The following is a 12241-nucleotide window of genomic DNA, read 5'->3' on the forward strand; positions in this document are numbered from 1 at the left end:
TGAGACAGGACAATCACAGGTTCTAGGCCAGCCTCAGCTACTTAGTGAGGCTCTCAGCAACTTAGTGAGACCCTGTTTCCAAATAAAGTATAAAATAGGTCTGGGAGTATAGCCCGGAGGTCAAAAGCCTCTGGGTTCCACCCCCAGTAAAATAAATACATACATAAATAAATAAATTAAATTAATAAATATATAAATAATAAATAAAGCTGGGAGTATAACTCAAAAGTGGAATGGCCCTGGGTTCAAAATAATAATAATAATGATAAATAAATCCTAAAATAGTATTTTAGTACAGATTTTACATATACAAGAACCAAACAACATACCTAGCCATAGTTATTTCAGGTGCGCGCGCGCGCGTGTGTGTGTGTGTGTGTGTGTGTGTGTGTGTGTGTGTGTTACTAGGGATTGAATGCCGGGGTATTCTACCTCCAACCTATACCACCAGACCTTTTAATTGTTTGGTTTCAAAACAGGGTCTCGCTACGTTGCTGAGGCTGTCCTCCAGTTGGTGATCCTCCTGTCTCAGCCTCCCACAAACTGGGGTTATAGGCATGCGCCACTACGCTGGAATACTGTCTCAGTCTTAATGACAGTATGCAAATAAATAAATAAGTAAATAAAATGTGCCCTTACCTTCCCGTCAGCGGTCACGGCAAAAAGCGTCTGTTCTCCTCCGATTAACTGCACAGGTCTGAGAGTTGCAAGGGCTTCGCATGGAGTGGGGACTTTGACCTTGGCGCCCTCGATGCCCCCAAGCTGCCCCCTGTGATTATGTCCCCATCCGTAAATAGTCCCACTGCCACCAGCAGCAAGAGTCCAGTCATCTGGTCGCCTGCAACGACACGGGGAAAGGCTCGACGTGGAAAACCACACTTGCAGTCTTTCCTCCTCACGTCACGTTATCCCAAGTTTCCGATACACCAACCTGTTCATCCACTGCACGAGCTGTTCGTCCTGCTCTCTTTTAAAGACGTCATGGCTCTCATGGAGAACATCCATGATTTCACTGTCTGCCATTAATTCACGAATTTTCTTAGCCACCTAGACAACATTATTAAGAGCTAGGAACCAAACACTTATTCACAGAATAAAACCAGCAAATATTAAGAAGACGGGAGGAACTCCTGCCTAGAAATATTAGAAAATGCCAACATGAACACTGAGATTCTATCTGAATAAGCCAAGTGAATGTGATTGCATCAAGCTTAAGGTATTAACAGCTGGACAGTACCTCTCTATCTTTACTAACAAGCTTTAGTTAAACTCAGTGTCCACTTACTCATTTCATCTACATGCTTATGCTTTATGGTTTTGGCAAGAGAAATCTTTCTATGTCTCAAACATTGGCATCTTTCTTTTTATACTATAGCTACAAGTAAAAAAGCTTTTGCATTACAAAAGTAATTCTGAGATAATGTGCAATACCTCATCAAGAAACAGACGAGGCAAGGGCGTTCTTCTGTCCAGGGCCACGGCAACACGGGAGGCCATGCAGTACCGTCGGAACCACGCCCACTTGTGCGTCTCAGCACAGCAAGGGAGAGTGTCCAGTTCCAGGTCACAAGCAAGAGCTACTAGTACCTGGAGCCACCAAAAATGAAAGAAACACAGGATTTGTACCAGTGCACTTACTAACCAACACCAGGTGCTGAAGACGACCGGACTGTCCCCACCCCGTGCCGGGAAGACCCTTGCTCGGGAACTCCTCCTGAGTTCACCAGGGATGCAGATACACAGTTCCTAGAGACATAGATGACACACGGGACCAAAGATCCAACACTGCATCAACACCTGTGGCCTCTGTCAACAAGAGAACCCATGCAGCTCCAAATATGGCAACACCTGGGTAATGGCTTATGGTGTAAAAGCTGGGATCACATAATTCCTTTTCTGTTTGAGAGACTGAACCCAGGGCATTCTATCTCTGAGCTACACCTCTAACCCTATTTTATTATTTTTTAAAATTTTTAAACAGTTTTGCTAATTGCAGAGGGCCTTGCTTAGCTGCTGAGGCTGGCTGTGAGCCTTCAATCCTCCCGTCTCAGCCTCCCAAGTACTAGGATTACAGGTGTGGGCCACCATGCCTGTAATTTCTACATAATTGCTTCTTGAGGACTTTTTTTTCTTATTTAACTTCATCATTACCTAGCAACTGCCTTCAAAAAGGCCTAAAATATAGGGCACTGCATATGGTAGCTCGTGGTGGCGCTCCCCGCCAAAGGGCTCTAGCTTCACTTCACACATCAGCCGAGTTACCTTGAAGAATGGACTGTGGAGCAGCTGCTTGCCGCCTCGCACAACAGGGTCTTCATACTCAAACTGCCTCTGCAAGGCTTCTGGAAGGCCTTTCACCAACACTGCGAGAGCGCTGCCTGTAAAACTCTTCAAAACAACACGGTGACGCTCTACGTGAGAAGCAGAACGCATGGGAGTGCAGTTTCTCCTATTACGAGCCAAAGGTTTCCTCGTGTTGGTACTATTCCCCTTAAAACCACCAATGGAGGGAAAGGCACAAGGAGCACTGCAACAAGAAGGGGGAAGTGAGCCCCACTCAGGACGCAGTGCTCCTGGGCCCACGGCGCCCACCGCCCCACGAGGCTGCATCAGGCAGCACGGCCAGGGGACGTGGCCAGCTGGACTTGTCATAACCCAACACACCGAGTGCTACATCCTCAGCTGCTGACATGGGATCCTTTACGAATCAAACCAGCCTATACTCAGGATGCACCACCCCGTCAAGAAGACATGTGACAAAGGCCTCCTCATGCTCAGACGAGATTCCTTAACTCTTTTCAGTGACATGGAGGTCTAAATGACCAAGGCAACATCTCTCTCCAGAGTGTGTGTCTCTAACTTGCGGCTGCGCTCCATACCAAAGCTCTTGCTTCCCCGTCATTTTCTCCGAGCAGCCTGTTGATGTTAATCGACTGCCCAAATTCCGTTGTAAGCAGCTTCCTCAGTCTTTGAAGGGCCCACATTCTGTGGCTAGCAGCTGAAATGGGCAGACAGGAAACATCAGAAGCTTGAACAGCTTCTTCCAACCAGCAAGGCAGTCGTGACAGTGGCAAGGCAGTCACTGCTTACCTAAGGCACTCAGCTGTGCACAGGCCGCCAGGGAGGCTGCCAGTCGCGGCACGATGCTTCTGTTGGAGGTGAGATTGAGTCTGAAGTCCAGGAGACAGGTTACCAAGTCCATGGATGGACAGGAGAGGACACAGCGATCGGAGAGGAGGTCCTTAGGGCCTGTGGAGTAGCACTGTCACGGTTCCCAGTGTGACGAGGAGACACCTACAAGTCCCACTCACAGGCAAAAGCCCTTCCTCTGGGTCCAAGTCCCATGAGCCAGGCCCTTTGCATTTTAACTGGAAACCAAGAGATCTGAGAACTGCCTCCAGCACCCTCCTTTCCACGTGGGAAGTACCCTGACAGCTTGCCAGCTACAGTGGTTCTGTGGTCTGACCCCTGTCTCCCGGGGCCTTTGGCGGCAAATGCTCCCAACACAACAAGAAACAGCAGACCACGAGTTACTAAGTGAAAGACTCCGACGGGGTAACAATCGCAGCTGGCATCAAGCCTTGGTGGCCCAGCCCTCCCTTACCTGCAGCTGGCATGATGGGGTACACTGTGAAGCGCCAGCCCCAGCCATTCACAGACCCATCACTGATAAACTTCCACTTCAGCTCATCCCCTGGGATGCGCAGCTCGCTGGACCAGTCAGACCATTCTCGGCCTAGCAAAGAAAAGCACACCCTGGGTTTAGGTTCCCTACAGCACCAAACACCAATTCCTCAGATACAAAGTAAAACCCTTCGCACCAGGTCAGAGGATCAGCAGGTTCCTCCAAGCCAACCACTCCCACCTTGCTTTTGGTGAGTGCCATTGTAGATGGGTCCCTAATCTAACAGAGGCCAGGTGGGCACTGCCATCACAGAAGTATTACATTCACCCAAAGGAAGGGAAAATGATCACACAAGCCAGCAGGGTGCGCTGTGGAGGCCTGCAGGACTGGCCAGCACACAGCAGGCTGAGGCTGCAGGGACACTGCTGGGGAGGTCTGAAACAGCGGCAGCTAGTCAAACAACACACAAGAGCCCAACTCCCCAAAGGCCGTGAGCGCAGCTCAGCATGGCTGGGAAAGGCCACCCTTAAGGGAGGAGTGGAGCAGCCTAGCCATCACTGAGTGTCACAGAGGGAAGTGGGCATCAGCACATCTCAGAAAAGCCAGAAGGCCCAGCCATCCTGGTGCTATAGGACCATCAGGCAGCAGCATGGGAACAGCTGCCCGACTTCCTGCTGGAAGCATAGTCTCCTCGCATCTAAGAGAGCTGCTGAGAACCACGCTGACAAGCGCGTGTCCAAGCGCCAGAAAAACCTGCGCTCACCACAACTTAATCGAGAAGCTCTAAACCAGGGACCGCAGTGAAGTTTTATTGGGACAGAGCCACACAGCCAGCCACCCTCTGATGTGTGGTCTGTGAGCACTGGGACGGAAATGGTCACAAAGCCTTGGATGTCGGCCACCTGACCTCGTACAGAGAAACTTGTTTGAGGATAAAGAGGTCTCAAGACAGGCGCGCACGCACACACATCCACACATACACACGTCATCAGCCCATGCAACCCCTGGCCATGTCCACAGAGCCTATCCACTCTAGCAGTGGAGCCCTCTAACATGCTCCGTGACATGCCAACCTGCACCTCCACAGCCCTGGCATGCTCAGACTTCCTTGGCACCTTCTTCAACTGTCTGGATAAGGCTGGTGTGACCAGACAAGGCCAGTTCTCAAGCTAATCACTCAGTAACCCACCACCGGGATAAACACCCTAGTCACAGTACTGGGCCTAGGTGCAGTGGCGCACACACACTTAGGAGGCTGTGTCAGGAGGCTCGCAGGTTTGAGGCCAGTCTCAACAACTTACTGAAGACCTATGTAACTTAGGGAGATCATATTTCAAAATACAAAATAAAATGGGGCTGGTAGAATGTCCCTGGGTTCACACCCCAGTGTCAAATAAATAAAGCACTAGGAAGAAGAAAATAAAACCTACCGTAAATAGCTTATTGTGCTTCCCTGAAGGCTCTCACAGAGCGAAGCAGCTGCCCTCTATCCTGCAAGCGTTACTGGTTCCATTTACAGAGACAGAGGCAAGCGGACTGAGCGCGGATCACCCACGCTCCCTCACCTGACCGCACGGACACGATCCTGTTGACGCCGTCCATGACTGTGAGAGGGTCGTGGCGTCTCTCTGTGGAACACTGCCGGTCAAATTCCACCCTTAGACCTTCTGCACCTGAAGGACACGTGAGCAGAAAAGTGACCCCTCGCAGGCAGCAAGGCCAGAGTGCACCAGGTAGAATCGGCGACACGAAGCTCTGTTCTAGAGCTAATGGAGGCGGCCTGCCCTCTAAATCCAAGACCTGGGACGTGGCTGCCCGCCCCACAGAAGGCTGTGCTCACGGGTGAAAGCCAGAAAACGCTTCCGCCTGCTCAGTCTGTTTTGTGCTCTCACATCAGGGCAAACCTTCACGCGGTACCCTCAAAGCCAGACTAAGCTCTACAGCAAACTGTGAACCCAGGAGGGGTACCAAGCCTGGCTCCCAAGTGTCGCCCAGAGCCCACATGCTAAGGCCACATGATGGGAGGGAGGGCTGGGCCCATGGGAAGCCCGAGGAGTATGGACCTGGCCTCATCCTCTTCTCTCCCCCCTGGTCATAGCCTGATCATCTCGCTCTACTAGGGCTCCTGCTCTGATGTGCTGCTTGCCCCAGACCCATCCTTCGTGCCCAGAACCTCCAAATCTGGAGCACTGCAGGGTGGGAAGGCTTCAGGGAGTTGGGTCACAACTAAACATTTACTTTGCATGGCTTTCTGTACAGGGTTTTATCTTACAAAAAGGGGAGGAGACTGAAGCAATTCTAGTACTTCTCTAACGACCTGAGGAGACTGTTTTCCCAAAGTGCTTGCAGACTCAAGTCATTCTACAGACACTGAGGCCTGTGGCCCTCCCCAGGGAATGACGCTCAGCACCTGGGATCTTCACTGTGCCGCTGGTGGAAGTGTCATCTGTGTAGGGATGGCTGCTTTCCACAACCACGGGCTGGGAGGAGAGCCGTCCGCTCTGCGAATCCGTGGCTACATCCTCCAACTCAGTGACACACAGCTCCAGCAACATGTCTGCCACCTGGGGAGGAAGCAAGACATGGGAAGGCTACTTGGGCCTGCCCAGGGTCATCTGGACGCTGCCCCTGCGCACTCCACTCTGGACCTGTCTACAGGGATAGAAGCAGCGTGAAGACTTGGAACTTGAGAAACTGAGTTCAAATCAGGCTTCAGATTCCGCGCCCCTAAACTGGAGACAGCACGGAGCATGCAAAGGTGCTAAGGCCCAGATGTTCTCTATAAAACCAGCCAGGAGCTACCTCACACACAGTCAGGATGGGGCTTTTATCACATGCCAACTGATACGGACACCTGCGATGTCGACAGCTTCTCTACACCAGAGACCACCTCCCAGGGAGCAAGTCTGTCTCAGAATGAAAAGTATCAACGGAAGGAACAGTGTTGATAGAACGACCCAGATCCTGAAAGGCGCTGGGCATTCAGGGGCAGGGACAGGAATCAAGAACAGCAGAGCCAGCACGCGGGAGGTCAGGACAGCAGGACGTGGGTTCACAACCAGCCTTGGAGACTGCAAACCCGTTTCAAAAATAAGGTGCAGCCGGGCGTGGTGGGCACGCTTGTAATCCCAGCACTGGGGAGGCTGAGACAGGAGACTCACACTGGTTCAAAGCCAGCCTCAGCTACTGAGTGAGGTTCTCAGCAACTTAGTAATATTCTGTTTCTAATAAAATATAAATATAGGTCTGGGAGTATAGCCCAGAGATAGAAAGCCCCTGGGTTCCACCCCCAGTACCACAAAAAAAAAAAAGGTAAAATAGGGTTAGGGGTTTAGCCAAGAGCCCCTGGGTTCAACCACCTATACCACACACACAAAAAGACAAAAACCAAACAACAGAGCCACCAGGCCTAATTGTGGCAGAGAGAGTATCTCAATTAGGGGGGCTACAAATAGGGGATTTCTCTTGACCTAGGATAGTAAAGGTTAGGCCCATTACCACATTCTCTCTATAATCCATAATGTCCTTATTATATTTAAAAATTTAGTGGTGGCTCATAGCATTTAAGTATTAATACTAGTTATTACAAACTCCTTGACTATCAGTTGTAAAAATAAATGAAGCTGGGCGTGGTGGCGCACGCTTGTAATCCCAGTGCTTCGGAGGCTAAGACAGGTTTGAAGCCAGCCTCGGCTACTTAAGTGAGGCTCTCAGAAACTTAGTGAGATCCTGTTTCCAAATAAAAAATAAAATAGATCTGGGAATGTAGCCCGGAGGTAGAAGGCCCCTGGGTTCCACCCCCAGTACCACAAAAAAATAAAATAAAATAAATAAATACATGAAGCCAGGCATGGTGAGGTATGCCTGTGATCCAGTACTTGGGAGGCTGAGGCAGGAGAACTGCAGTAACTAGACTAGAACTCAGTAACTAGACAAGTCTACAGTCGAGTTATCCTGACCGTGTTTCCAAGTAAAAACATAAAGGGCTGGGGATGTAACCTGGAGGTAGAATGCCCCTGGGTTCAGTCCCTAGCACCACAAAAACAAACATATACAAATAAGAATGTGTAATAAAGCAATAATATGCTAAGCCCAAAACTTTCACTTCAGAAAAAACAGAACTCTTCCCTGTATACTGTTAATTCTGTATTTTCCAGCAATAGATTATTCTTTTACTCTATTCTTCTTCACATTTAGATAATAGCTTAGTTTACTTAAAAAGTTACAACAGGAACAAACTAACATCACTGTCATACAGGCATGATTATTTGAATATTTTTTTGGGGGGCGGGTCTGGGGATAGAACTAAGGGGCATTCGACCTCCGAGCTACACCCCCTGTCCTATTTTTTTATTCTTTATTTTGAAGCCAGGTCTTACTTAGTTGCAGAGGGCCTCACTAAGTAGCTGAGGCTGTCCTCGAACCGTGATCCTCCTGTCTCAGCCTCCCGAATGCTGGGATTACAAGTGTGCGCCACCACGTCCTGCTACAGGCATGATTATTTTAAATTCTAGTGTCCTTTTTTTTTTTAAAAGAGTCTCAAATATAACATCAAGGCAGAATGCAGGAGTAGCCATCTTGCCAGTGATGAAGAGTTTGAAGACAATCGCTCCCTATGGAACCTGAACGAGTTATTCAACAGCCGATGATGGCATCCCCAAATGCCTACTGTGCAGACGCCCCCGGAGTGAGAACCTTCCACAGAGCCCTGTGACAAAGGCCACGGGACTCTGGGGTAGATGGCAGTGGCGGGTGAGGCTTGGGTGCCAGAGCTCTCAGGGCCCCACCTCCTCTCCCACAGTAAGTAGGAGTCTTCAGCCATGTCCACTTTGTGGGGCCTCCGCTTACTCACACCAGAAAAGGCAGCACCACGTGCTCGGAGCCAGGCCGCACCCCAGCTGCAAGTGGTGTGGCAGGCAGGGCAGCGCTCAGATGAAAGCTCTCACTCACATGCTCTTCCTCATAAACACAATCAACTCATGGGGGAACCATACTCTGCTATGGGATTTCACCGATTACTCTCTTGGAATTATGCCACATAACTTGTCTTGAAAATTTTTGCCACCTACACTACTGATAGAGGACTAATATCTAGAATATACAGAGGACTCAAGAAACTCAACACTAAGAAAACAAAGCATCCAATAACAAAATGGGCAAATGAACTAAATAGACACTTCACAAAAGAAGAAATTCAAATGGCCAATAAATGCATGAAAAAATGCTCAACATCACTGGCAATCAGAGAGATGCAAATCAAAACTATCCTGAGATTTCACCTAACTCCAACTAGAATGGCCATCATTCAAAACACAAACAACAACAGATGCTGGCGAGGATGTGGAGAAGTGGGAACTCTAAGACATTGTTGGTGGGATTGCAAATTAGTGCAACCACTTTGGAAAACAGTATAGAGAATCCTCAGAAGAATGGGAACAAATCTACCATTTGATCCAGCAATACCACTTCTGATATCTACCCAAAACAAAAGAAACCAAACTACCAAACTAATGCATGTGTATCTATGTTCACAGCTGCACAATTCACCATAGCCAAACTATGGAACCAGCCAAGATGTCCATCAACAGATGAATGGATTACAAAACTGTGGGATATGTACACAATGGAATTTTACTCAGCCATCAAAAAAAACTCAATTACATCATTTTCAGGGAAATGGACGGAACTGGAGGACATTATGCTAAGTGAGATTAGTCAGGCACAAAAAATAAGAAATCAGATGCTTTCCCTAATATGTGAGAGTTAGGGAGAAAAGAGGAGAAAACAAGACAACCTAAAGGAGGAGAAATGAGGGGGGAAGAGGAAAATCTCTAAAGCTCACAATGTACTTAAACATATCGAAGTCAATCACTAAGCCAAGCAAGGGAGGGAGGAACGGGGAGGGAATGGAGTGGGATTTGGGTAGGGGTTAAATCAGCGATGAGTACATGTTTGTACACACAAGTTTTTTACCCCAATAAGTTGTATGAATATAATGCACCAATAAAAAAAATTAAAAAAGAAAAAAAGAAAGAAAGAAAGAAAGAAAATCGAAAAAAAGAGAAGAACTCTTATGACTTTAAATTTTTCCTGAATAACAGATTAAGAAATAGCAAGCACCTAAAATAATACCACCAAACCATCGATTGTGTTATAAGACCACACAACTGTACTGATACACTATCATCTTGGTGGTAGCGATACAAAGCTCAGATAAACACAGGCAGAGCATCAGCAACAGGAATACCACAGCAGGCCCCTTGGCACAGCCAGGCCTGAGAAGACAGAGCAAGCTGCTAGCCAGGGAGCCCGCAGGGCCCACCGGGGCTCCAGGACTCGGTGATCCTACGTCTAAGCTACAGCCAGACAGCAGCCTGACACCCCAATAAACAGTCACTAGTCACAGGGGCGTATGCAAACTTCAGTGGATTAAACTCAAGTTAAGGAAGAGCTGCAGCTGCTCAGGGACACTGCTGCGGATTACCCACATGTGTCTGGCGGTCACACTTCTGGATGGCTCAGCTACAGAGCACTTCCAGTGACAGAAGATAAGTCCTACTGGCCCAAGGCTGCCACAGGCTAAGACAAGTAAGAGCTACGCTACTGTAATGCTAGAGGACATCATTTCAATGAAGCAAAACTGTCTCTAAAGGGACCAAATACACAGTCATTTAGTGTGAGAGAAGCAGTTTCCAAATCCCTGGGGAAAGATGATTACTCCATAAATAACGTCAGGGCAACCTCTTAGTTGGCATCTAGGAGCACAGAGCTAAATCCTTGCTTTACCTCTTACATCAAGCTCAATCACAGATGGCTAAAATATGTCTATATAATAAGCAGAGGAGGAGACAGGTAGATCACAGGTTTGAGTCCAGTCTCTGCAATTTAGCAAAATAACAAATAAATAGGGCTGGAGGTATAACTGGGATGTAGACTGCCCCTGGGTTCAACCCCTAGTATCAAAATATCAATAAATGAAATCATAAAGATCATTAGGAAAAAAACTTAGGACAGTTTCTTTAAAACGATGTCATGTAAAGTAAGTATTTTTCAGCGTAATACATAACCCAGAAATCATAAATTAAAAAAAAAAAAAAAAGAGCTGGCAAGTTTGACTACATAGAAGCTTAAAAAAAAAAAATCAACTCAAAAGCAAACTGGGCTGGGTGTGGTGGCGCACACTTGTAATCCCTGCGCTTGGGAGGCGGAGACAGGAGGACCACACAGGTTCGAAGTCAGCCGCACTGGCTTAAGAGACCCTGTTTCCAAATTTAAAAAATAGGTCTGGGAGTGTAGCCCGGAGGTAGAAGGGCTTCCAGAAACCCCAGTACCACCAAAAAAAAAAAGCAAACTGGGCTTCATAAAGCTGCAAAATGTACAGCAGAAAAAGGACTTATTGAAGGAACTCTACAAATGGGTAAGAACAAGATACTGACCACAGGTAAAGGATGCCACTGGGGAATATGGAAGAGGGGCATGCACATCGCCAAAGGAGAATGGTAGCCCCGGCCCTCCCGCCACTCACCTGTGGGTAGGCGGTGCCCATGCCTGACAGCACAGCGGAGAGCACCTCCCGGCCCCGGTCCCCTGCCCGGCTGCACACCGACAGCTTGAGCAGATCCACCACCACGCGAGTGTCATCCGCAACCAGCAGGCTGGTGAACTCATCCAAAGACTGAGGCTCTGGGCCTGACACTTTATTTTGGCTTTCAACATCCTAAATTGAATGACACCCAACAATTAATATGAGGAGTGATATGTCGTGAGACACAGAATCACCAGTTTACCCAAGATCCCAAGATACATGCCTGTCAACGAGGAAGAGACAGACTAAGTAAGAAACTGAAGGCTCAGCTCCTCAACCAAGCCATGTCACTGGTTTTCAAGACCAATGAACTGTTTTTAAAAGTTACCAACACCATCTGTCGAAGAGGAATGACTTCAACTCTAAAGAAATGACAGTTCACTGCGGTGACCATGTTTGTATCACAGTAGACATCACAGTAGGAGACTGGAATGGGCTTGCTTGCGAACATCTGACAGGCCTGAGGAGTCGCAGGGAACCTCAAGACACACATGGAAGCGCTGGGAGTGACAGGCATGTCCCAGCATCCCCACAGAGGGTCAACACATGGCAACTGAGAAGCCAGCTAAGTGGTACACGGAGTGTCCCACATTCTATCTCTGCTATTCCCATGACTTTTGTGTACATTTAAGAATATTTCAGTGAAAAGTTCAAAGAGAACACCTCCAGACCTCTTTGGCTTTAGTCATGGTCTCTGCAATGATGCTAGCAGCTCCTGGGTCATCTGTCACTGGGATGAACGGCCGAGAGGAGGCTGGGGGAGCAGACGGAGTCACTGCAGAGGGGGTCAAGGCATCTTCGGAGGAGACTATCTAGTTGGAGAATGCACCAGAGAGCATGTTTAAGTGGAAGCCTTCAGCAGCATTGCAGACTTCCCATACACGTCTCAAATGCCTCATTGAAATCAGACACCTTAAACTTCCAGATTTTACAGAGGCCTCACAAGGCTGCCACCGCCTATCAGCTGCTGTCCCACTGGGCTGCAGCAGCCCTGCAACATCAAGCACACTCAAATCTCCAAGAAAACCCAC

General features: G+C 48.3%; 1 protein-coding gene across 1 annotated transcript in view; it reads right to left on the bottom strand.

The window, feature by feature from the left end:
• Positions 1–12241, bottom strand: part of HERC2 (HECT and RLD domain containing E3 ubiquitin protein ligase 2) — a gene marked incomplete at both ends in the record, with an annotated part of 162678 nt that overhangs the window by 22846 nt on the left and 127591 nt on the right. Inside the window, 11 exons of the mRNA XM_080692883.1 lie at positions 640–838; positions 932–1047; positions 1432–1587; positions 2263–2388; positions 2880–2998; positions 3091–3249; positions 3605–3736; positions 5191–5298; positions 6036–6189; positions 11151–11342; positions 11882–12022. Coding sequence (XP_080549009.1) covers positions 640–838; positions 932–1047; positions 1432–1587; positions 2263–2388; positions 2880–2998; positions 3091–3249; positions 3605–3736; positions 5191–5298; positions 6036–6189; positions 11151–11342; positions 11882–12022 — 1602 coding nt within the window. The remainder of the gene's footprint in view (positions 1–639; positions 839–931; positions 1048–1431; positions 1588–2262; positions 2389–2879; positions 2999–3090; positions 3250–3604; positions 3737–5190; positions 5299–6035; positions 6190–11150; positions 11343–11881; positions 12023–12241) is intronic.

This window comes from Muscardinus avellanarius (genome assembly GCF_963383645.1).
Source record: "Muscardinus avellanarius genome assembly, chromosome: 3".
NCBI classification, from domain to species: Eukaryota; Metazoa; Chordata; class Mammalia; order Rodentia; family Gliridae; genus Muscardinus; species Muscardinus avellanarius.